Source organism: Grus americana, chromosome 5, assembly GCF_028858705.1.
Source record: "Grus americana isolate bGruAme1 chromosome 5, bGruAme1.mat, whole genome shotgun sequence".
In the NCBI taxonomy this organism is placed as follows: domain Eukaryota; kingdom Metazoa; phylum Chordata; class Aves; order Gruiformes; family Gruidae; genus Grus; species Grus americana.
The window spans coordinates 19,270,180-19,296,014 of NC_072856.1; the positions used below are offsets into that span (position 1 = coordinate 19,270,180).

Sequence of the window (25,835 nt, forward strand, 5' to 3'; positions counted from 1 at the left end):
CAGCAACTGAGTTGGAAAATAAGGAGATACTACGCTAACTGCCACAAAATCAAGACTACAGGTCCTCAGTTATAAGCAATTCTAGACAAACCTCAAAAATCAGTGTGATCTTTAGGGAGCAGATGGAGAGTGACTTCCCACAGGCATTGTTCTGAATTACAATTCGGAAGGTGCCAGCATCCATGTTATTGGGGCAAAAATCCTTAGAAAAATAGATAACATTGTATTAGAACTTTTCAGGCAACTACACCAGTCTTAAACATTTTCAGGAGCTCTAAATGAATGACACTCCAATCTGACTTCTGCTATTTTGTTATTTTTTTATTCACCACAACTCTGGGTATTTTAGAAGAATCTGGTGGCAGCTGATCTGGTGGCAGGTTCGTACTTGACCAGGAATTTCAAAGAGAAAAGCTAAGGGAAAAAAAAATGAGCTTTTCATAACACCAGTCTTGCAGAGTCAAAAAGATAAAATTATTTTTTCTTAAAATTAGCAAAACCAACTGTAATTTCGGGATGACAAAACATCTCAGTACTGTCCCATTACATGCAATTACTATACATGAGGCTCACACATTACCCTTTACGTGCTTCTGTCAAAACAAAAGTACCGTCAGTCTTGGATGGTTGAGAGAAACACTTAGCTTTTCAACACCACACGAATTCCTTTCCCTTGCAGATGTTGGATTACATCAGGAAAGGGCGGTCCAGCCCAGGACTTAATCGTTTAGGATCACACAGTGCCCTCTTGTGTCACTACTGAGGGTTATTTGCTTGGCTTTTATATGGAAAATCTCACTGTATCTGCTCTAGGTACAAGAGGAAGAAAGTAGCCTCTGCTCATCAGTGTTGACTATTTTGCATGGGATAGCCCTTAAATTACTCAGACTGAATACTACAGTGTAAGCTGTGAAACGCATATGGATGGGAAGTGAAAAAAAATTGTTACCTGAGCTAGGATATAGTCACAGTCTCCCAGGAAATCAAACTTCTCCCCATCAAAGCTCATGTAATGCCCGTTTCCATATAAAGTGCAGGTTCCCTTGCAGGGATTGTCTGTGCAGTTCCACTGCCTTTTGTTACAGGTGCTGGGAAGTGAAATGCAAAGAATCAGAGTCTTTGTATGAAGCCTGGTTTTTCCTTAACCCCAAAGAGGGGCAGAGTAATTCAAAGGTTTGTCTTTTGCGGTACCCCAAAGAAAGCAATCACATTTCACTCTTCCAGGCTTACCCTCTCAACTGTTCTGAGACCATGCCATGAGATGGCTTACTAATCAGAAAGTTCACGTTTGCTACCAAGACACATTTGAACTTTATCTATTTTTTATTTTATTTTTTTCCTTCAAATATATTTTAAATCATTAAGTCCTAGGAGCAGATAGTGGGGATTTAGGAGGTAATTTCAAGGTGAAGAACTGAATATTTCAACTATTTCTGAATATTAATCTGTGAGGTACCATGTGGTCAGTTCTGTTCCTGACTATAGCAGTGTGAGTCAATATTATCCCTGTCGTCCCTTGATAAACTCTATGGCCAGTTCAGAAGGACCACAGACAGAAAATTTTAGTTGTTATACCCTTCACACAGAGACTGCAATTTTTTTCCCCATGTGTGTCCTGTTCCCATAAGAAAACAAAGCCCTCACTGCAATAAAACCTCTTAATGGCTTCTGTGATATCAACAACTGCTTATCAGGGTTTGGCTTCAAATGTTAAACCTAACTGTTAGTAGCAATGGTGATCAGACCAAAGTGTTTCTGGCTCTTATTTTCTGTGCAGCCTCTTGGCAGGACTATACAGTCTCATCCTCCCTAAATAATGGGTAAGGATTCAAAGCGTTTTACCTACCATGATCAGTAATAACAGTGAAGTCTATGGCAGTGTTATACCAGCAATAGGACCAACTAGAGCATTCATCTATCTTATTTGAGAACTACGCATCTAGGAGCACTGCAAGTCACTGGAAGATCATTGTGATTCCTCCCTCCTCTAAATTCAATCCTTTTCTGGTATTCAGCTGCACCCAACAGACACAAACTCGCTTCCCTCTTGTAGAATGACCAGCCACAGACCAACCTGGATGAGGCTGGTACTTCTAAAGCTGGTGTGAAAACAGTTTGCAGAAATGGACAGAAATTATTTTACGGAACGCCTTGGTACTTATTCTCCCCAAGTGCAGGCTTGTGCAGCATGTTGCAGAGAGGAAACATTTCCCCTTTTATTTTTACTTGAAGCCTGATGGCTCTAATGATGAAGAGGAAGGCTTCAAAACACATCCTGCCCCATGGGCGCACTATACACTGACAATTTTAACAGCCTTTGTTATAAAACAAGGCTCCCTGGAATAACATACCATGTGTTGCAGTCCACTTTGATGATTTCCCCAGGTTTATAAAAGTGTCCTCCATGGACACATGGACATTGATCTTTGGGAATACATCCTCCACTGCCATCCAATACCAGCCCATCGGGACACATGCAGCCAGAAACACATTCTGTGACATACTGCATATATAAAGATACAACACAAGGCATCTCGTTAATGCACAGATAGTACAGGGAATGAGCAAGGTGCCAGCTCTGGATGCCAAACTTTTGGATTTTTTTTTTAAATCCCATAACTGTAAGTTAGTGATGATAAAACTACAAGTATCATGGCTATGTGGGCAGCTATAGCTGCTGTGTTATCAGTAAAGTAGTTGGTCTGTGAACAGCGTAGCATGTTACCGTCAGCGTTTGTTAAGGACAAAATCATACATGCACAGTCATGTCCCATTCTCCTGCTAGGAGGTGAAGTCCTTACACAGTGCATATCCTGCGTCTTACAACTTTTCTGACACTCTGATCCAATCGCACCAGGACCCGCAGAGCTGCAGTTGAAGTAATACATAGGAGCTGGGCAATCTATAGGAGGAAGAAAATATTTTAGGAAGGTAATTTAGTGAAAGCGATAAGGATGCTGTCAGTAAAACAGAGCAGAGCATTTCAGAAGGCAGCATGTGTCTCTTATTTACAGTTTCTATTTGCTTTTGTTTCTGCCCACCACCAGTTAGGGGAAAAGGAGGCAGATAACATCTAAGCCTTGGGAAATATCATCTTTTAAAGAATTCAGCAAGTCTGATGACATTTTTACAAAGACAACTATTATCAATAACCAGCACATTTCAGGGAGGAGGCAAAAATGTACAGAATACTAACATGTTACAGAAAGTGAGAGATACACAGGAAAACTTTATAAATACTATCTGGCACCATAATGCCATTATTTAACAAAATCTTACCTTTTACCAGGACGGTTTCTCCAATGCAGTCTAATCTTCCTTGAATGCATTTGCTAGAAAGATACCATAAAATGAAACACATCAGCTCTTTGTACATTTCTCTCTCACTAGAGAGAAAGGCATTGCAAAGCTTCACTAGTCACACAAATAACAAATTCCTGTCAAAATTAATATTTGGTACTGCTATCAGGTTCACAGACATGAATTACCATCCCCAGAAGGAAGATTAAGACACCCACCTCTTAAATACTCTTCCCTCCTCTGTCACTGGTTTCTTGTGTGTTTTCCCTAAATCAAGTTTTTCCTAAGCATCTATTTTCCACTCTGTGAGATGAGACTAATACTTTCTTAAATAAGAGACCTCTTAAATTACTAAATTAATCTGCGTTTACAAAATAGTCTAGAATCCTCATAAAAAAATATGGGAGTTGGAAGAGAGAGAGAGAGAGAGAAAATATGTAGACATCAAAAGATACAATATTTTTTTTTTTAATAAAACAGCCTTCCCTTGGTATTTGTTTGCATTGCTGCCCTGAACTGGTTGAAAATGAGAAAACAACAAAATGTTTTTCATTGCAGACACAAATTAGTTATGTTAGCTTTAGTATTTTCCCCAAAATTTCTCTCTATCTCTCTCTTTTAAAGAATGCTTTTTAAAAACTGAGATTTGCGGTTTTTTTGCTGGACCATTTTTATTTTTTAAATAGTCTTCAGGATGGTGTGTTGGAGGGTGTTTTTTACTGTGCTTTTTCATTTCAAAGCCAGAAATTCCCCCAAGCCCCTTGTCTTCTAGAAAACTTGCTCCCACTCTATATGGATATTTTTTACACAACAATGAACTTTGCATAGAGGTAGATTGCAAACATTATCCTACTTAACACGTTTTCAGGTTCTTGTTTGCTAGCAGGAATATAGGATCTTAACCTTTGCTGTGGCTGCACTTCCTGCCAGGGGAATATTTGCTTTGGTACAATCTAGGAGAAATTTATCACTATTCCTTACAGTAAAACGACACCATTCAGGGATTAGAGCTGGGAGCTCTCCAGTGAGCCCTGACGTCCCCCAGCTATGCAGCCTTTGCGTCATCAGAGCAGCTTACCACATCAGTTTGTCCTCTTGGAAGGAGTTGCCAGGCTGAACAATCTTGCCTTTGTAGTAGCAGGGACAGTCATCTGGAGTCACACATTCCTCCTCATCATTGAGGTAGGTCCCTTCAGGGCAACCACAGCCCTCCATAGGAGCGATCTGAACTTTACATAATGGATCAGGTTCATCCAGCGAGCGGCAAGACTGGTTACAGTACTTCACACTATAGTTGTAAACCATAGTCTCAGGACACTCCTCAGTGGGATCTTTGCAAGAGAAATAAAGTAGATGTACAGCCTTCTCTGTGCTGTTAATGCAGCTTTCTGCACAGTTAGCCATAAATATGCTTTTTTCAAACTAGAAGACCTAGACTAGAAGTCCCAGTGGTCTGGGGGAAGTCTGCTCACATAGCTTAAACTATGTGACATGGAATACTGAAACACCCTTTGTTGTCGTCCTCTGGGGCAATGAGAAACAACGGTTTCTAAGACCTCTGGGTGGACCAAACAGTTAAATACCAAAATCTAAAGAGTTCAACTGACCCTGTAAGACAGTGAAAAGCTGGTTGATTTTCACAGGCTAATAAGAAAAAACCACCTTCAAAACTCTGCCATAACATCTGCAGTAGAGATCCATAGGGATGACATCAAATTTTGTCAGGAAATATCACTCGCATTAAGGCTGTGGTTTTCAAGAAAGCCTGGCATCCAGATTCCTCTGAAATTCAGTGAGAATTGGGGATCTAGTAATCTTGGACTTCTTTCTAACTCACATCCGCAGATTTAACCCCACAGCTATTTTTCAGATACACACAGATGTACTAGAAGGTACAGGGGAGTTGTTCATTGGCAATCATGTTAATCAACTTTCCAACAATGTTATCACCATATCAGCAATAGGTTCCATGCTTCAACAAAGCTATGTATGGTTTTCCAGTCCGTGACCATAGTACACTTTCTTAGATTAGTTAGTATGCTAGGTTTGTGTACACATTCAAAACCACCACCTCCAGCAACAAAAACCAGTTGGTTTCCTGGTCTTAGCTGGAGCAGACACGATATCCTGTGTATAAATCAGGCAGGTCATGTTATCCTACTTTATAGGCATAGTATGAAAATGCAGCAACTTGTATTTGTAAATCAAAATAGGCCAAATGAGAAAGATATTAATAAAGATGTTGAACCTGAGTTTACATCAGATTTACCTTAATGAGTGTCTCAATTGTTAGCTATTAATGCAATAAAATAATGTGTTTACTTTTTCTCTTTAATTAGTCACAGAAAAAAAGATCAATTTTGGTAAAGTGAGATCTGGTAAGAAAAAGGTTATTTGATTATAGTGCTCATAGTCTTAGATTACATACATCAGAACTGGAGGCGCGAGTGCAGAGAACATGAGCATACCAAAGATAGCTTCAAGCTAGCTTGCACAAGGAGCACTAGAAAAACAGTGCCATGACTTAGCAGAGGCTACTAACCCAAATGGTCTCCTGGGTAACCAGTAACTCAAGTAATGGTTTGTGCTTCCACTAGAGATTGTGTCACATACACGCACTGCCAACAGCTAGCTAGTAGGGTTTACTTATTTCATGGACTCTACTGACAGCAACATAGACATCCATTTAGGATATAACCTGCCTTGGATGCTGCCTGCAACCCGGCACAGCTGGACACAGCTGCATGAGCTGGAAGAGCATTTCCAAACCCCACAATGGGACAGACCACTGAGAGTGACTGTTCTGGACCACTTATTCTTTCACTCATGAACAGCACAACCTTCAATCTTATCACCGGCATGTTCCTAAAAGATTATTTCTTTTTAAATAAGGCCTAAAATGATTGTGCTGATTAAGCCATTAGCATTTTTTCCCAAGGTTACTGCACTGAGACAATACTACCTACTGTGCCATGAGTCCACAGATTTCAGTCTAACCCATGCTGCAAACCAGTCTCACTTTGGCATAAAAAATGTCAGCAATTTTATGTCGATAACAAAGCTTTCAATAAACAGGGACTGTGTCTAGTACATAAATCTGCACGATTCTAGGATAATTTGCTGTGGACTACACTGTGTTCCATTTGATTTATTTCAGCACAGGTTTTTAAATTGTTTTTACTGCAATCTTAAATGCATTTGACAAAGCGCCATGCCAGTCACATTTTTTGTCTCTATCAAATATCCCAGCTAGCCTCTAAGTCAGGCAATTAAATAGATCATAGCTGCATCAAAGCTGATTAAAAATAATTGTTGTTATGTTTCCTATTCAGATGTGTTATTAGTCAAAAACAGATACATTTTCATGTTGATATAGGCAAATCTCACTTGAACTATCTGATTGTCAATGGAAAAATGGAAATGTTGAAGTAAAAATTCAGAAGCTGGGACTTGTGAGTTTTACTCTCAGCTCTGATACCATTGCATAATAAATTCTGGCAGTGCCAAAGAAAAATATATACATATGTGGACTCTGAACCCAGGATTTAGTGACAATGTGTATGTCCAAGAAACTTTTATTCAGTTGTTAGATAGTCCTGAGCTGAAAACGCCTTTAAACACTTTCACATTCTCAGATATCACGGATATGTATTTATTAAAAACCATTACTATTTTACTATAACATGGAAAAATGTAGTTAATGTGAGTGATACCATTTGTATGGCCAACGTCTGAGACAAGAGGGCTGAGATGAACTGCAAAAAAGGTATCATCAGAATTAAAATACATGGGGAGGCCCCTGTGTTCAAAACTAACCTAATTGCAACTCCTTGTTGTGATTTGATTAATACACCTTATACTCTTTTGCTTCTCTGAGTACTGAATTCATCTAATGTTTTACACAAGGAACATGCATCATAAGAGCCTTTTCATGAAGTGGACGTGAACTGGGTTTGGCAAGCATAAGTTTTTTATAGAATATAGGCTTATTCTATTTTTCAAAGACACACTAACTTGATGACTAAGCACAAAAGATACCGACTGCCACAGAGTGGGCTCTCCTGAAGCTGTTTCCTCATATCCCTACCCAAGGTATTTTAGGATGCATACCACAAATTTCCTGCCTCCAGCCCTTCAGGATCACGCCTGCTGCAGCACAGTCTCTGGAGTACGTAGAGAGCACACTACACAGTGCAACTTCACTCTTCTCAGCATTACAGGTGTCATACATGCATTTCTAGGGGACAGAAAAGGACATGGGTATTAGTATGCCCAGCTCACAGAAGAAACAGGGAAAGAAATAGCAATTCAAAAAGTAGTCAACCAATATATTTTTGAAAAAATATTATTACCAATGAAACTTAATTTGTAGTATCTCGAAGAGAAAATGTATGCTAATGAAATACTGTGCAAATCTGAGAAATAGGAAATCAATTACAGTCATGTAACTGCAAAGACAGTATGTCTAACACTCATGAATAGATGAATAATAAGAATGATAAGGGCATCTATATTTCATTAAAGCATTAAAGCACCAGCCTTCCACAAGGAAGTACAATCTAGGACATGTCAAAATACATCATCTGAAAATATACAGAACTGAAAACATTGCACAGCAATGACTGGCACTTGTGTACCTATCTAGTTCATAGATAAGATGCACCCAATTAAATGACGGGTGCATAACAGAAGATGCTTTAATAGAGAATCATATGTAATGTGATCTAAAGAACTAGTTAGGCAAGTATAAAGGGGACTTAAAGCTCAAATTCTTTTAATTGGGTAGCTGGACAGAAGAATCCAGATGCAGCCAGTCACTCAAGAGCAGTAGGATCATACTGGATAGATGGTGACTTATCCTGCCATTACCGATGTAATGGAAAATGCTTCCATGAATCATGGTTTAAAATCTGATGAGATGAGCAGGAGTAACAGATATATCCATAAGAAACTGGTTATTACTGTTCCTTAACTGAAAATTGCAAATTCCTATTCTACTTATAGTTAACATGAGTTCTCAAGCAGACATGTTTTCTGAGAGAAACCTGGCAGAGGTAAAGCATAAGCCATATTTTTAAAGGTACCTGAAGACACATTTAATTTTGGGCAAAATTTCAGGCTCGGGTACTTTCTCAGTAAGTTGTATCACATACACCCCCTACATTAATTTTCTGCATTTTTGCAGAAACTTCTTTACTATTCACATAAGTGTGGCAACTCTCTAGCTCAGCCAACTTCCTCAACAGCATTATAGAACTGTACACCAAGACTACATATGGGCAGCTTTTTGCATTCCAGATACAAGGAGACTAACATCATTCCACAGTAATAAATGGGATATAAACGATGTAAATATAGTATATATTCTTCCCCTAGATGCGAATTTTAGACCAAGTCAGAGGGAATCCATGGGCCTGAAACAACTCTCAGTTCAATTCCACACGGAAACACTTATCTAGCTTTTCAAAGAGTGAACAGTTTTCAAGAACAGTAAACCCTTTATTTCCTATTTTGCTTCTGGATCATGCAACAAAACTGCCAGTAATTGCAATCATTTAATATTTTCAGGGCTGCAACCAAAAAGGCCCATTGTATCTTGCATAAACTATCATTTTGTTATTTTTCTCATCAGCATCAGTAGACTTCTTTGCAAAGGGGCATTACCATAACCTGTTCCACTCCCCTAGGCCTGACTACCTTCATGGCAGATCAGTCTCTGGACTGTATTAAACCACCCATTTAGACCAGCACCTTACCTTGATGTACACAGAAGCGTCTACAACAGAATGGCAGGCAGCAAATGCACTGTTTGTATTAGACAGAAGAGCACACCAATGCTGGGCAAATTTTTCTGAAGTGGGAAAAAATATCATTGTCTATAGTCACTTAAACCACATTACTATCTGAATCAATATTCTTATCAGTGATCACACAGAACTAGAATGTCCTGAAATGTTCAGATAATGCCAAAAGGAAATATGGGGCATATCAAGGCGATTAGCATAGTTGGATGGGTGACCAGCCATCTCCCTAAAAGAAAGGATTCACCTTCTAAGTATGAACATTATTACTGTGGCTGGATTTGCAGAACATCTGCAAAAATTCCCCATTTTCATCATTTTCCATCAAACTTTCCTATTCTTTACAGTCAGGTAATTCTCTACAGTCGATCAATAACATCAAGCATGTAATAATCAATGAGCTGTGTGGCTATGAGCTGTAGATTTAATTACATGTGGCAATACCAAGGAGAGTACAGTCTGAATCCTACATATATCTAAACCCAGTCCAAGTGAGAAACCAGACATGGCACCTAGTACAGTACAATGCTTGCTGAACTCAGTACTGTTGATAACTCATTCCTATTGACTTCAGCACAGCTGTAACAACCTAGATTGGATAAAGATCTTGCCCAAATATTGACAACCAAGTATTCTCTGGCTTAAGACTAAATTGTTCTCATTGATGCTGCGTGTGCTTTTCAAGTCATTAGTGAAGGTGTTGGCTCTTTCTCCAGCAGTGCGATCTTTTGGTTTAAAAGCAAGGCTGTCACCTTAAAGACCTGCAAAACCCAATGTGCTGTCTCTAGTAATAGCCTCAAAGACTATTTGATGTTTGTGAGATTTCTAAAGCTTTTTTGGTTATCCATCATGTGAAAATTGTTTAGCACTGATAATGCAGGGATGAAAAGCCTGCTACCTTTATCCACACTGTTTGAACAAGGATCTTCAAAGCTGTCCTCAACATCAAAACAGCTGGCTCTAGTTTTCCATGAGTTACCAAAAGCAGAAGCTGAATCTTCCACAGCTCCAGTGACTGTTCTGAAGTCGTCAGTCTGGATGTTATTGAAATTGCCACAAAGACCTTGTGTGGGTTGCAGGAAAGGAAAAAAAAAAGGCAAAAGAAAAGAAATCACTACATGAGTGGAAAAAGGAATGGCTTCTAGATGAACACCCCTAGCTCTATAATAGACCTCGCCTGCAAGAAGCCCATTTTGCTTCAGAGACTTTGTGATGTTCCCACAAATCAGACAGGACACTGACTTTAGACTGTAATTATTATTTTTCTGCATTACAGTAGTACTCAGTAGTAGCACAGAGATTGGAAGCTGCTTAAATGTGCTTCAGTAAACACTGGCGGAGAAGTGCCTTCCCCAAAGGCTAAGCAAAGGAAATTTCGAAAACAAAATAAAACGAGTTGGAGAGACAGGATGTAATCCCATTACACAGACAGGAAACAGAAGCACAGAAAGCTTCAATAATGTAATCAGGAGATTCGTGGCAAAACCAAGAATGTAGTCTGCATCTCACAAGTCTCTGATGAAGGCCTGCTTTTATAGGCAGAGTCTAAAAGACCTGCATGCACTAAACATTAGAGAGATTATCTAATTTTTTTCAGGAAATTGAAAGGTTTAGCCAAGCCTTTGTTTCAGGAAGGCTATAGATTTAACCAAGGGTTCTACATAAAATAAAATAATTTGTTCACTTAAAGCGAGAGAGAAGCAGCTATAAGCAAACTGAAAGAGTATCATGTGTCCTACCAGATGTGTGATTCTGATAAGAATGATCGACTGTTATGGAGAGCTGCATTATAGGTTTCATTTGCACTCGAATCCGTACTCCAGTTGAGCTCAAGATTTTGATGAAAAATGTAGAGGGTCTGAAGATGGTGATGCCATCTAAAGAGGAAAAAAAAAAAGAAAAGTATGCACCTGCAAATCTTTATGAAGCTGAGTAAACAGGAACTTCTGATTACCAGTGCATCCAGTGTAACACAGGAATTCCTAGGGAGTCCCAGACCTAGTATCCGCCTAAGTCAAATGACCTAACAATGGGCAGGATCATGTTTTTTATGATAGATGTAGGCTAGCCTCGGGAAGATGTGAAGAAGGACATTTACCTTTGCTCACTGGCAACTTCACAATGAAATTGTTCATGTAGATATTGCCACAGGAACATATTTTTATAGTCTGCAGGGGAAAAGAAAAAATAAAAAGCCCACAGTAGTGAATGCACGTGACATGAGACAGACAGCAGCAACCTGACAAGCTTCACTAAGCATTAAGAAGTAGTGTCTTAAAAACATTATCACTTCTGGAGTCAGTGTAGCTCAGTGTCTGGATGCCATACAGTAGCATACAGCAATTCTCTAGGCCATAACGAAAAATGAAAAACCCTCTCCATAAGCAACAGTTTTGATTGAGTGCTCTCACATACCTAAGAGGTTAGTTATCTTTTTGAGAACCATTATGTGTAGGTTTGGATCCATCTCACTGGAAATGAAACATACCCAAAATAAGAGCTATCTGACTCAAACTTCCTCAGTAGTCAATGGAGGGCGACCATCTTTTCTCCTGGCCCCTCCAGAAGAACACCTCATGCCTTAGGTGGGCTGACTTGTCCTTTGGAGATCCCAATCTTCATTTATTTAATATAGAAGGTTAGGATGTTGTATCTCCTAACAAGGTTAGGACTGCACCAGTTAAATACCAGGTGGACAGAATTAATCTGTATAACTTTAGGAGTGCATAAACACCAGCTCTAACTCGGCTTCCACTGAATTCAGTTTGAATCATGGCATAATCTTCAGTAGGAGAACCCTCAAGCCTTCATTTGGAAAATTCTGCTGCTTCACTCATTGCATTAGGAAAAACCTCAGGACTCAGAACTGTTGTAAAAAGGGGATCTTTTCTTGCAGAAATTGCAATCTTCCAAAAAGAAACAAGTGAAAACATTTGAAGTCATGAAAAAGAGGGAAAGACGACAAAGATAATTTTTAGCCATCACCTCTAAAGAAAACGGAAAAGCCAGAATCCAAAAGAACTGGAAAGGAAATAACTCTCGTAGAACAAACCCAATAAACACATGCACCGCATCATCTGCTGGTATTAATCTTGCAGACACAGGACTGCAACAGACCAAAATAAGTCCACAGTGTTGGAGAAATCCCATCTTTGAACCTAAATAAAAGTGACATATATTATGTGTCACTAACTAAAGCAAGTTACTTACAGTTCTTCCTAGTGTGATTAATACATTCTTTAAGCAAGTCATTGTCTTTGATGTCCCACACTGGATGATCTCTCCAATCACCACAAATGTGTCATCAGTATTCTGAAAAGATGGGAGAAAAGGGATGTGCAGACATTGTTAGTTAGAGTGTTACAGGAAGGGAGCTAGAAGGAAAATAAGGTGTCTCTGAAAGGCTAAAAATGGAATAATGAAAGAATTGGGGCATTTAATCTCTAACTGCAAACTGTTTTATTTCATTGCCAAAATCAATAATGTTCACTGCCTTTCCTCTGCACTCTGTTTCCTTGCTATCAACCTGTGTATCATGTATTTGCAGACAGCCACATGGAATTCAATCATTTTGCAGGAATTTTTGCTCATCTATTTCCTTCTGATAGTCATACATGAAGAAAGCTTCAGAAGAAATGCTTAAATCTACACTAATACATCCAATAAGAAAATTAATTATTAAAAAAAAAGATGTAAAACTATGTTGATGCTGCAAAACTTTGATGCTAAGAATCAAGTAATTGACTTGTAATCCATTGCAAATGGGAAAATTTATGGGGTTTAAGACTGAGCATGTGTGGAAGTGTTTTGCTGGATTTTTTTAATTTTAATTAAAATTTAATTTAATTAAATAATTAAGTCATTTAATTAAATTAAGTCATACAAAGCTCCAGCACAGCCTCATGCGACTCAAGAGATTTAGGAGTGAAATGGGAGATTGTTCATACCTTAGCTAAGACATAATGGCAGTTGCCATGAAAATTGAATCTCTTATTATCGAATGTTGTTACATGGAATCCTCCATCTATATTGCAACTTCCAGAACAGGGCAGAGAGATACAGTTCCAGTGGCCTCCTTTGCAAGTACTGTACAAAACCCAAAAAGTAGCAGTTAGAATAAACATAGCTTTAAAGGAGAAAAGGTAAGATAACATCTAGATCTGAATCTGCACAGATAACATCCTCTTTGTCTTTTTAGGCTGCTTATTAAATGCTTGTGGGAGGAAGACTTTGTGTTAGACCCTTAAAGTGTGGAGATTGAATGCCTCTCAATGAGAGAGTTAACTGCACTGTGCTTTGAACTAGCTCCTTCAGAGAGACACTGAGTTGGTCAAGCAAGAAATGTTTTTCAGGGCCTAAATTGTTTACATGACTTTGTAAAGAAAGAAAGAACCTCTTCGAGCAGGATCTTACAACATTTTACGCTACTGATGCAACTGTTCAGCAAGTTGCTGATGCAACATTTCAGCAACTAATTGTGGAGGACCTGAGATAATGAGCAGTTACAATTCTTAGAGCTCTTGTGCACACAAGAAGAGAACAGCCCAGCCTATTAGCTCAGGCTTTGTGAGGAATGAGGATGTGACTAGATGGGAACCAACCAGAGACCATCAAGTTCAGTTCCACAGAATTGCAGGTTTTGAGGAATATTTCCTCAAAGTGCAGGAAATATTCAGTCCAAAGGGGGTTGCAGAACATCTGGCCTACCCCACCATGCACCACACCATATTTCATTTCTCCCTATAGTAAAGGTATAGGCCAATGGTCAAGAAATGATGCTGTGTGATAGGAGCTCAAATAACACATACGACTGTTCATTCAGTAGATGGATATCAGAATGAGAAATAAAACGGTTTTGAGAATAATACACCTGAGGTCTTAGCACCTTTCACTAGTGTAGAGTGGAAGTGGGTTCAAGCTACAGGGTTTTTTCTAAATCAATTCATTCTCATGGATCAGGACTTTTGAGATCCAGGCCTTGAAGCAGCCTTTTGTAGATCTAAAGGTGGTGGAAATGTAACTCATTAACATGGTATAACTCCTTGCCTCACTTTAGTGGCCAGTGTCTCTGAGCTAACCAGTGAAGAATCTCATTTTTCTGCATTCTGAAATCTTGAGCTCAATTTTTGCTGGCAGTTCCAAGTGAGGGTGGTAACTATGTGAGGTTGAGGACTACCTCTAAGTTTTCCTGTACTGTTGAAATTCAGACTGAGGTTTTGCATTACTATTCAAGACAAATGCTGGGGGCGGGGGGGGGGAGCGGGGAGAAAAAAAAAAAGATAAAAGAACAGAATGCAATTCATCGATGTTCTGAAATAAATGCATCTGTTTTGTTAGTGCATTAAAATTCACAACAGTACCAGTTTTGGCAGGGAGTGGAGTAAGTCCCTCCAGATGAGTAGACTCTGCCTTGAAACATACAGGGACAGCTCTCTCTGGGGATGCATTTTTTGCCACTGAGGTCATCAAGGATAGTTCCTGTTCAGACACATTGGCTAGTTAATATTCCTTTGGTAAGTCTGGGAAACACCATCAAGGAAGATTAGAGAAAGGAAAAAACTCTGGAGCATTCAGTATTTCTGTAAATGAATGGGATGTTTTAAGGAAAATACCACACCAGGCCCTTTCAGGTATTGATAGATGGGAAACATTTCATACTAGAGCTCCAATGAAAGTAATGCAAAACCCAAAGTGTATCTCTGGATGTTACTGGAATTTGTCACTGTGAGCAGGATGTGAGCCAATTTCCATCCATTTCTAATAGTGAATCTAACAGAAATCAGACCCTCATCTTACCCTCTACTTCACGTGCAAACTTACACATGCACATACCTGGCAATGCATTTATATTTTGTGTGACTTAAGCTACAGCAAGATCTAGCCTCGTAACAGGGAGGCACCTCATCAGACATCTTCACCTGCATTCTTACTGTATAGAGAACACCTCTTTCCACATCTGTACCATTTTTTTCTGTCTAGTCCTTAGAAATCTTTCCCTCCCCTCCTCCAGTGTCAAGACACCTTTAGAGATCTGGTTCTTCCAAGAAGAAAGTTGTTAAATTATGCTAGAATAAACAGTTTATTCATTGGTTTTAGTATAAAATGTTAAAGAAAAAAATTGCCACTACTTGAAAGGGAACAACGTCCCTCTTTGTCCCTTGCTATGTGTGACCCATTGGCAGAAGCAAACTGCCTTACCAGGAGGACAGAAACAGCCATCTGTACATGGGGCTTTACAAATCTTGCTCCTTTCTGGGTCAGCGCATGTGTCAGCACAGGAGTTTCCACATTCCATGTACTCCATGTTGTTTGGGCATTCCTGATCTGTAAGACCAAATGAAAATGGGGTATGTTGATGATGTATTTATAAGAGCTCTCAAATCATTGTATCACTACCCAACTCCTTCTTCCTCCTTTCCCTCATATCTTATTTGCAAAACTTTCTATCCAGATATGTCATGTTTGTCTAACCTCTAAAGGAACTTTTTATGGTCACTTTTACTTCATCTTTGGAGAAAACAGTAATGCTGGGAAATATGAGTTTTTTCACATTATTTTACTAGCTCAAGGTTGACTGAAGTCATGATACAAGCAAAGGACACTGAAATTATTTATGGAGTCATAATAGTTTATTTTTGCCTGAAGCATCAGTCATTCTGGCACTAATTTTCTAACCCAATTCACACCAGCAGTTTGGGAGAACTACCTGTAGCCTTCCCCCTGGATTTACAGTGATTTCCTGCTCGGTAACTGTGACTGCTGGATATGAAAGCACAGGATAAGCTAAGGACAAACACATTAGACTTCTCAGGGACTTCTTCTGACTAGACTTCAAGATTTAAAACAAGGCTATTTATGAGTTAATTATGCATGTTAAAATTCAAAAAAGAGCTAGAGAAAACTTAGCCATAAGGAGGAGGTGGAAAAAATTAAGATATATTTCTAATTTAAGGAGCAAAATTAAGTTAAATTTGTAGAACCTTTTCCATTAGCAATACTTCTGTCGAAGTATTTCTACAGATTGATTCACAGTAGTTAACGGAGCTCCTGGCTTTGCTCTGCTGGGATCAGAGTACATGCGTATATGTCTAACCTGAAAGAAACCTCCAGAGCAGTAGTTACTTACAGCAAAGTTCTTTGGTTCTCCATTCCCCAGGGTCTCCCTTCCTGAGGACACAGTCTCGAGAGTACTGGTTTAAAGTGCTGCATATGCAGCTGGAAACCAAATCAGAGTGAGAAGAATTAACTGCACAGTGGCACATATCCTCAGTGCAGGTCTCTACATAGTCATCAAAAGCAACCACTTTGGGGCAGTTTCCAAAACGGGACATAAGTTTTTTGCATCTTTTTTTCTGTGAAAAAGAAGAAAATCAATACTTGACATTTTACCAACTTTCAGGTTTATGGATGTGCAGCCCAATTTTTGATGACAAAAGTCCAGGGTCTGTGATAATTCAGGTTGGAAGGGACCTCGGGATATTATCCAGTCTAACTTTCTGTTATGAGGTCCTTTTTCATGGACTGGAAGCTATCATTCAATTGTTCATTTTCCCACTATCTATTTCTTTAACATTGTAATAGGATATTCTTTCAGCTATGAGAAATTTACTCAGATTCATGGGTAGACTTCTGAAAAATTCAGTTCAGTGCATGCACTGTAATTAACACTTGTTTCAACACAGTCTCCAGGGCTGTCATTCAGGAGGGTTTATAATTCTTGGCCACATATACTTACATATTTATTGCATCTATCGTCTTCCCTCCTAGGATGTCTTCCAGTGTGGTCACCTGGACTCACATCAGCACACTTTTCTGATGGATCCTCTACTTTGTGGAAGTTCCCAAACTGCCTCGGATGCATTTTATACCCTGCAAAATCCCCAGACACATCTGAGTAACTGCCTGCAATTCTTTAGCTCAGTTAATGGGCTATAAAGATGCACTTAATCTTTGGGGTCTATGGCAGTATGCTCTTCACCAAATTCCCAAATTTAACCACAGTATCCATATTATAGGGGATGACAGCCTGATATAACTTCTGTTGAGCTAGAGCCAGGAATCTGGCACACTTGTATCAAGGCCTGCTGTCAGCCTGGGCATCTATTATCACATGAGATTCTTGACCTTTCTATTGCACCTCATCACTTTCAAAGACTTCAGTTCATTATGGGTGTTCTTGATCTTACAGAGTTTTGTATTTGCGTGTGTAATGGTCATAGATTTCAGTTTGCCTTCTACTATCACAACCTAAAGTACAGCCTTAGGTGCATATGTTTGTAATCATCTAGATATCTATTACTTTTTACAGGCTAGAGACATGGGAAGAGAGAGCAGGAGGAAGAGAGGCACATAATACATGTATGTATCCATTATACTAGCTAGGTGGGTGGTTTTCCCAAAGCGTTACCAGAAACTTCATCCTGGATGTGGGAAATATTTCTGAAAAATTAGAAATTTATACATTTTTATGGAGAGTATGCATAAATCCCCATTCTCTGATTTTTTTTTTTTTTTAAATAAAGGTTAATAGGTTTCTGACCAGGTCTATTCTCCTATACTGTCTCAGTCCCTTAACTAGGTGCAGGCCTGAGAGAATATTTCCACAAAAGCATTATTTTTCAGGTGCTTTACCACTACCTTTTCTGGAAACAGAAGCCCTTCTAAAACCCTGAGGTCTTGGAGCCATGTGATTTGCCAGGGATCTCAACTGACATTAAAAAACATAAAGAATAAAGTTTCAAGAAGAGCTGCTCCATGCAGAAATGGATTTTTCTTCCTGATAATTTTTTTCCTCAAGAGAAAAAGAGTCTGAAAGTGAGAAGAAATTTTGGACCTTTACATGCAGTGTGTCTTAGCACGGGCAGGCAGACTGACTGCCGCGTGCTCTGCCCAGGGAGAAGGATGTGTTCAGAGGTTAAAGGAGGGATGTGGGAGGCCACCTGGTCCCCGAGTGTGAGAATCTGTTATCTGTGCTGCCAGATGCATAAAAGAGCAGCCTGTTTTTCTTAGAGCAATGCATCTCAGTAGAAAACAGTTTCTTCAGAAAAAATTGGAGCCATCTTTAGTTTTTACCTGTTGCATTTGTGAAGTAAAGGGCAGAAGCATGACTGAGATGCACCCAAAAAGCTTAATATGAAATATGAAAATGAACCCCAGATCTACTACTACAAGTGGTATTTTTAATCAAATCTCAGGATTCTTTCTGAATGGGTGCGGTAGATGATAGTATTTTTCTGGTGAATTAAGAAGCCCAGGTATTATGTGAAGGGGTGATGTTATAACTTTTACTTCAGTCCTGCGGCTAGTACCCCAGTATGCTGGTTTCTTTCTGCGCATACAACTTGCTGCAGGATTGTAGCCTCAACTGTTTGCTGTGTTGGCCTCTTTCCACTTCAGTGCAATATCTGAAGGTGTCAGTGGATGGCACCACGGCTTCTGCAAAGATGCTCAGTGAAATCTTTCTGGCTCAGTGATGATGCTTTTATTTCATTACAGAGGCAAAATAATCACACTTGATACCCAACTGTAAAATGATGAAAATGGAAGGACAGAAAATGCACTCATGCCTAATTTGAGACTACAAGTTCCTGAAAATTTGCTACTATCAGTGGGAAACCTGGCAATGTTGCTGTATGATAACTAGGCAATCAATTAATTTGAGTCAAAGAGGTTTGAGACTCTTACAACTTTGCAAACAGCAGAGGAACCCAAATCATCCCAGAAACTCTTAAAATACATCTCCTGTATATAGAAATGTTCATGTATTTCAGAGTGCCTGTCAGGAAATCTGATACCCTGCTTAGAGGAGATACATCAAGTTTTGTGTCATATATTAACCATTCTGTTCTATGTGGAATATGCTGTATTCATGGCCTACCATCCAGAATCAAATCATTCTTCTCATTGCCATCATAGTTCCCACACAGACCACATATTTTCTCTTTATATGTTTCTTCCAAGTCCAGCTACAAAACAAAAGCAAAGAGGAAACTCAGAGTTCAAAAGGCTTTTCCCCCCATCAGCAGCACGTTACAAAGTGCTTCACAATAGAAAAGCAGAGTAGCAGAAATGCTCATTACCAATTTGTAGCAGTCTCCTTTTCCATTACAACCTGCCATAAAACTCACCTGCAGACAGGCTGAATTTAAATGGGAAGATAATCCTCTAGCAATTGTCATTCCTACCTTCAAAACAGCTAACTGAAGCACACTGAATACTAGACTAAAACTTGGACCAGTGGCTCCTAGCATAGAGACACTGGTATACAGACATGTGGTACCTCTTGGAAGGTTCCACAGCTTCACTCTGGGCAGGTCAGGTAACTGTGCTCTGATGCTGGATGCTGTGAAGGAACAGCTTCTGGTCAGCTTTTAGCCATATCTAAGGCTTTTTCTAGTACATAGGCTAAATAGAAAACTTAATAGCACTTCTAGGGGTGGGTCTGTCCAGCACAACTTGTTCTGCCTGTACTTGGGGGCAATAAAGAGTCAGGTTAGCACGCTATTGCCTTGCTAGGTAGAACTATTGCACCTAATCACTCCTACATGCTTGGAGGGTAGTACTGGCATCATTTAGGCCCAGCAAAAAAAGGCAATGCTTTACATACAAGTGTGTCACCCTAAAATTGTATCCACTCTACAGGTGGTGCTTGTAATACTTCAGGTGTTAATAAGTACAGGGGAAGAGGAGGGAGCAAATACTTCATTAGATTAGAATTTGAATACCACTTGATTGCTTCCTGATTTTTTTTTTTTCTATTCACCTTCTGCCCTCTCTCTGTCTCTCTGAACTGCAAAACATGACATACAACTTGCATTTATTTAATCTCAGTTCTGATTGCGGGGGGGGGGGGGGGGGGGGCGGGGGCGGTAAGTGTTCACACCCAAAAGTGTAAATAGACTGTTGCAGAAGAGGGTATTTCAGGGTGGATGTATAGAGGGGAACTCCTGTATAGCAAGGCTTTGGAATCAGAGATGCCAAGGTCTGAACTGGCCACACAGATTAGTTTCCCACACAAGATGTGCATTGAGACAGAGCATAACTAACAAGTCAGAGCTGGAGGGACTAGCTGTGCTGCTGCCAGTGCCCCATGGAGGAAGCAGACAGCTACAGAGGTGCTGTCTCCATGGTTAACAGTGGCACCTTTTGTCATATAAAATTAGTTGGTAAAATTAGTTTGGAATGCCTGGGGGTTGTGACTCCATGTCCCTGCCCCATGAAACTATTACCTAGTTTGGTATGTCCCTATCAGTGATACCTTCTGCCCCCCCCCCCCCCCCCCCATCTCTTATGTCAACATGGTGCCTGCATCCAGTTCTTCTTTTCATCACTGATGAGGTTCGCCAAGAGAAAAACAACTAACTGGCTGTTCATACTAGGAGAGTATCAGCCCAGTTCCACTTGAGTGTCAGGCCCAGCTTGGAAGTGACTTGAAAGTAAGCACAGGTGTCCTCAATCAGGATGCTCTTCAAGCTGAAGGGCATGGGGATCCTGGAAATTAGAGGGAACAAAACAGATTGCATTGAAAAAAAGACTGATTAAATCCTCTCAGAGATATAGGAAGAAAAACTAGAGTAAAAAAGAGCTAAATAAGCCATGGGGACATTATTTTCAAGGTCAGCTCCACATAATGCATTATATTCAGGTATGATCACCTTGTCCAGTAATCTTAGGCATGTGACCTTTTACCAACCTTAATCCATAAGACAATGTATTTTGGTCATGAGTGTGTCAATACTACATTAGCCACTTGACTGATACCAATGCAGCTCTGCTTATAGGGTTAGTACCACAGAAATAATGTTTTGAGAAAAAAAATACAAAGTTTCTACAAAATCAAAACCTTCTATAAATAAAGTATTGGTTTTATCTCCTTCTTTCACTCTCAAATCAAAGCAACCTATACCTTCTTTTTTCTGTAACATACACATTGCCTTTTGCTTAACATGTTGGTGTTGATGCCTGGGAGATGTAGTTTATGTGCTTCTTGCCTCCTCCACCACTATGGGGTGGACTCTTTGCAATACCCTGTTCAAAGTGCTATGAACATATCAGAGACAGCCATTTGCACTTCTGCAGAATAAGACCTCTTTCTAGACAGACCACCTGTTGCTAATATATAGCAATAAAACTGCTGCACAAGAAAACAACAGTATGGTCTTTACTCACTTGTTCCCGTTCACTGTGATGCCTGTCTCCTTCACCTCCAAGATCACTCCATCAATGGTGACAGTGAAGTAGATCAGGAAGCTGTTCTTGTCACTGCGCCTGATTTGGATGTTAAAGTCCTGGTAGCTGTCATTACAGTGCGAAGCGAAGACGTATGTGCAGGTTCCAGGAAAAGTGAATTTAACATGGTCAAATGTATGAAAGTGGAAATTGCCCCAGGTGGCACATTCACTCCTACTGACAGTAGAGACCTGGACTAAAGACAGAGTCATAGGAGGGGAGCTTAGAAAATCACCCCACATGAGGTGCTTGCTTTTTTTTTTTTTTTTTTTTAAAAAAAACATTAATGGAGAGTTTTTCAAAGGTAAAAATGTTAACCCTTGGAAGATACTAGCTTGTGGGAAGGAGCTTCATCTCACTGAACTTTTGAAGTCCATTCCAGAGACATCTCCAATGTGAACAGATGAACCCAGGCTCCTTTGAAGTTAACAGTGAGAAGCAGAAGAGGCTCAGCTTCCCCAGCTTACATATCTACCTAGAAAGATGCTCCAAGACTGCATGTGTCTCTCCATTGCCTATAAAGGTTGCCATCTATGTTGGCACCCCTCAGCATTTACACTGTAGATACATTTACACTGTAGATATCTGAAGTGAAGTGAGGGGAATCCCATCCTGGCTACCTAAATCTCATTTCTACTTTTGAAATCCTGCTTTGGTCCAAAGTCTTTAATTGAGTCCCTTCCAGGAGATATCACAGGTGGCATGACTCTTCAGCAAAATGGCAGCTTCTGATCTCACCAGTTGAGGCTGCCACCAGCTTCAGCAGTCAGCACAGAGCTACTTGTTTTTCATCTCAACCAAAACTCATGTCTTGGACCTCTGAGTTGTACCTCTTTTGAAGGTATTGATACATACTTTAAGTGCATGTAAGACATCATTTCAGAAAGTAGTTTTCATACTACCAAGCCGCACAAAGTCAGTATGAATCACCTTGAATTAAATAAGATATGCTTGCTACAAAATGCTTTTAGCATTTCTTCTAGGCCCATCTGAAAGAATGACAAATGAAATTGGGCAAATTCTGTTGTTTATGTAGCACATTTAGGAAAATCAACATAGCAAATCCATCACAGATCAAATAAAAAATGGTCATTAATATATTTAGTGAATTCTAAAACATTATGAAATACTCCTACCTAAGAACCAGCAAGGGAACACTGAAAAATTCAGATCTTGATGTTAGAAATGTGGAACACAAACTCAAGTGCCAAGAAGTCAGTCCTTACAGAAACAGCTTTTTAAAGGGACTGTTATTTGCCATAGGTGTTTAGAGCACTAAAGTGGAGTAGGGTAATTCAGCACTTAGAAAAGTGAATAATGAAGGTAAATGAGAAAGTTTGGCTATTCTTGGAAATGGAGTTTCTAGAATTACTAAGAGAGCAATAACTGTCACATCAATTGTTTGTGTATTAAGAAACTGGGAAAAGTGTAGGACATTTAAAACCAAACCAGGAGGTAACAGTGCAGCAGACCACAAAAAATGTGATTACTCCTAATGCAGTATTTCATACTGGTCAATCAAGCCTAGCAGGCATTATGGTAACACCAATTTTTAATGATGCAAACTGCATCCAGAGAGTCTCCTCTGTAAGATTAGTTACTTATGACATAAAACAGTTGATAAACTACCTAGTAGTGAAAGAAAAAAAGTAAAATATTGAAATGGTTGACATTAAAGATGAAAATGTAGAACGTTAAACAGTATCTGGCATACCTACAGCTCTTACATGAATATGTTACACATTTTCATTTGACAACTCTAGTTGTCACCTATGGAGAGCAATACGTGAACAAATAATCTGAGAATTAGATTTTTTTCTTACCTATCTGAACTGGTTCTTTGCCCTTGCAACAACTCCAAATTAGGCAGAAGATCCAAAATGACCTCCGTCTATTTATTTCCATCTTGCCATGAAGCGGTAACTTGAAAATCCTTCCAGGGGAGTGTTTTTTTCTTGGCTTATAGGCAGATTTTTATAGTCCAGGAATTTGGCGTGAGAACAAAACATTGATGGCAGGGTCCCTGAAAGGTGGAGCTTCATTCAATTTTCTTTCAGTGGTTCATGTTTCGCACCCAGCAACCTCCTGTCTTTCAGACAACACAGGTATCCAGTTCTCTCTTGCTTCATGTGGAGACAGAGAGCTGTCCATTTCTTATTTCCTGTCTTCAATATAGGTTCCCCCCACCCCTCACCCCTGCAGTGTTGCTTTTCTTTGGTAACAATAGTTTTTCATAAGATCTGATGAGTAACAAGCAACCATTGCCCTCTTTCTGAGCTTTTCTCTGGCTTGCACGTAAGTACAGTCCCCCAGCTCCAGAAAAAGTATTCGTTGCCTCTACTAGCTTGATGGTGGCTTCTAAATGAGGGCAAAAAACATTGTAAGGTCGGATATAATGTATGTTTTATGTAGAGCAAAAACTTTTGGCAGGAGGGCAATGTCCTTTAAGTGTATCCAAAATATCTTACAAAAAAGGCCAGAGATTTACTGCTTCGACGAACCAGGAATGACATTAGTCCACAAAGTGCAAACTTCTCATCTCTGCTGCACAAATGGGATTTAATTGCACCAGCCAGACATGGGAAGTTAATTTATTCTTTAAGCACACAGAGGTGGTGGTTTCTCCAAGCAGTAAAAGGGAGCAGTGCCCAAGTCCCACCAAAATGTAGACTACAATTAATTTCTTCACCTCCTAAATTACACTGCTGCGGAAGGGTTCCTTCATGCTATCAGAGTGCTTTAATGTCCTATCACATACCCATAAAAAATCTAGAGGGTTCAGTCATGAGCTGATCTGCATCCCACTGTAGGTCAGTTCTTAGGTACCCTGTCACAGATGATTGATGGCAGTAAATTTGGGGTTCCTTTTAAAGATTTGTGTGCTCTGTTGGCACAAGCTGACCTAGCATTGCTTCACCTTATCCATACTATGGGGGAACCACCTCTGACACAGAGGAAGCCTCTCACCTAGTACCAGCAAATCAAACACAGGTAACAGACATTCCCACACTTTCAACTGCTCCATACCCCTTTGGGAATACACTAATGCCAGAATGATTGCCAGTAGTAAGTGGGCACAAAGACAGTTTAAAGTGGACTTAGGTTTCACCCCTGTTGCAAGTCCTCAGGTCAAGTCTGTTTATGCACTCACGCAGGGGAATATGCGTGCCTTCTATCTGGCTGGTAGGCAGTAAGCTGGTCCTTGAGAACTGCATCTTGCTCACTGCTTTACCAAGCTTTCTGGCATTTACAAAGTTAAGTATCCTAATGCTGGCCCACTGCTTCTTTCAGCTGTTCCCCCTACACAGTTATGAGCCGCTCACTAAGTCACTTACAGAATTGCAGGTGCAAATGTCTGCCAGATGAAGATTTGCTGCTGCTGTTGCTTCTAAGGAAATCCTGCACTAGCAGGCGAGAGCATTGTGCAGTACATGAAACATGAGTTCATGTTACCCCTTTCCCACTGTCCGTGCCCCATTAATTCCATTGTCAGTTGCACTTGAGGCAGGGCACTACTGGAAGGTAAAGTCTGTTCTTGAAACCCTGCCATTTTGGCTGGAATACAGAACTAACAGACTTTATGGCACCAGTGATGGAAGTAATAGGTTTCTGCTGCTTTTCCTTTTAATCACAATACATCTTCCCTGCTGATCTCCACCTAAATAGTTATTAAGTAAACCAGCAGAATGTCTAGTAGATAAACCGAACCACAAGAATATGACATTGTAGGTATGAGGATGATCTGAAATCAAATACAGTGCAATAGTAACACTCAAATATAGCAGATTCCAATGGTAACTTTCAAATTGAATTCTTGTTCAGGCCACAAAACAGTACTAATGGCAGGTGTGGGGAAGGGCTATGAAGCCCAGGAGAAAAAGCACGTAGGTCAGTAGACCACAGCCATTGACAAAGAAAGCTTAGCTGAGGACAAAGATGGAAAACTGAAACCTATTAATTGTCCCAAATCAGTGTTAGTGTCAAAATCCAAATGCAGAACCCTGCTGAGATGAGTCCTTTTTTTTTTTTTAAAATCATGGTCCTCTTTTTTCCCATTCCCACCCAGTCAGTCAAGGCCCCTATATCATTCACATTGGTATGAGAGAAGAAAGAAGAATAGGACTCTAGGAGATTTCTGACCCTAGGGAAAAAATCTCTTTATTCCCATCAGGCAGTGCAAAAGCAGCAGGAACCACATATGAACTACTTGCCAAAGATACCCTTCATGTTGGAGTAATCCTTAGATGACAGAGACATGGTGAAGCTGGCCACTGCAACTACCAACCCTTCGTCTTCTACATGTGGGTGGTGCAGGGGCATGCCAGGGTGGGCAGGAGGGATGAGCTAAGACATGATTTCCCACTGCAAGACCCACTTAGCTCTTAGGGGCCTGGGAAGAACATGAACAGCACATGTTAAAGCTGTGTCTCAGGAACAGATAGAATAAAATAAATAAATAAATAATTTAACCACCATCCACTTATGCTCCACTCAGCAGAGAAAGTA

General features: G+C 39.8%; 1 protein-coding gene across 6 annotated transcripts in view; it reads right to left on the reverse strand.

The window, feature by feature from the left end:
* The window catches only part of LOC129206511 (mucin-5B), a 51,383-nt gene that overhangs the window by 21,244 nt on the left and 4,304 nt on the right, over positions 1-25,835 (reverse strand). For 4 of the 6 annotated variants that reach the window (XM_054825761.1, XM_054825763.1, XM_054825760.1 and 1 more), the window contains exons 2-22: positions 23,153-23,352; positions 21,270-21,525; positions 20,477-20,591; positions 18,979-19,066; positions 16,837-16,970; positions 16,228-16,453; positions 15,300-15,425; positions 14,462-14,579; positions 13,049-13,187; positions 12,312-12,413; positions 11,200-11,269; positions 10,841-10,978; positions 10,000-10,164; positions 9,057-9,151; positions 7,411-7,537; positions 4,379-4,631; positions 3,280-3,332; positions 2,802-2,902; positions 2,352-2,503; positions 950-1,088; positions 92-202 (exon numbers count right to left, since the gene is read on the reverse strand). In XM_054825761.1, coding sequence (XP_054681736.1) covers positions 92-202; positions 950-1,088; positions 2,352-2,503; positions 2,802-2,902; positions 3,280-3,332; positions 4,379-4,631; positions 7,411-7,537; positions 9,057-9,151; positions 10,000-10,164; positions 10,841-10,978; positions 11,200-11,269; positions 12,312-12,413; positions 13,049-13,187; positions 14,462-14,579; positions 15,300-15,425; positions 16,228-16,453; positions 16,837-16,970; positions 18,979-19,066; positions 20,477-20,591; positions 21,270-21,525; positions 23,153-23,234 — 2,790 coding nt within the window. In that variant the 5' untranslated portion in view covers positions 23,235-23,352. Of the gene's footprint in view, positions 1-91; positions 203-949; positions 1,089-2,351; positions 2,504-2,801; positions 2,903-3,279; positions 3,333-4,378; positions 4,632-7,410; positions 7,538-9,056; positions 9,152-9,999; positions 10,165-10,840; positions 10,979-11,199; positions 11,270-12,311; positions 12,414-13,048; positions 13,188-14,461; positions 14,580-15,299; positions 15,426-16,227; positions 16,454-16,836; positions 16,971-18,978; positions 19,067-20,476; positions 20,592-21,269; positions 21,526-23,152; positions 23,353-24,664; positions 24,800-25,835 lie in introns of those variants that run through there. The other 2 variants (XM_054825762.1, XM_054825764.1) reach the window with 2 other exon arrangements.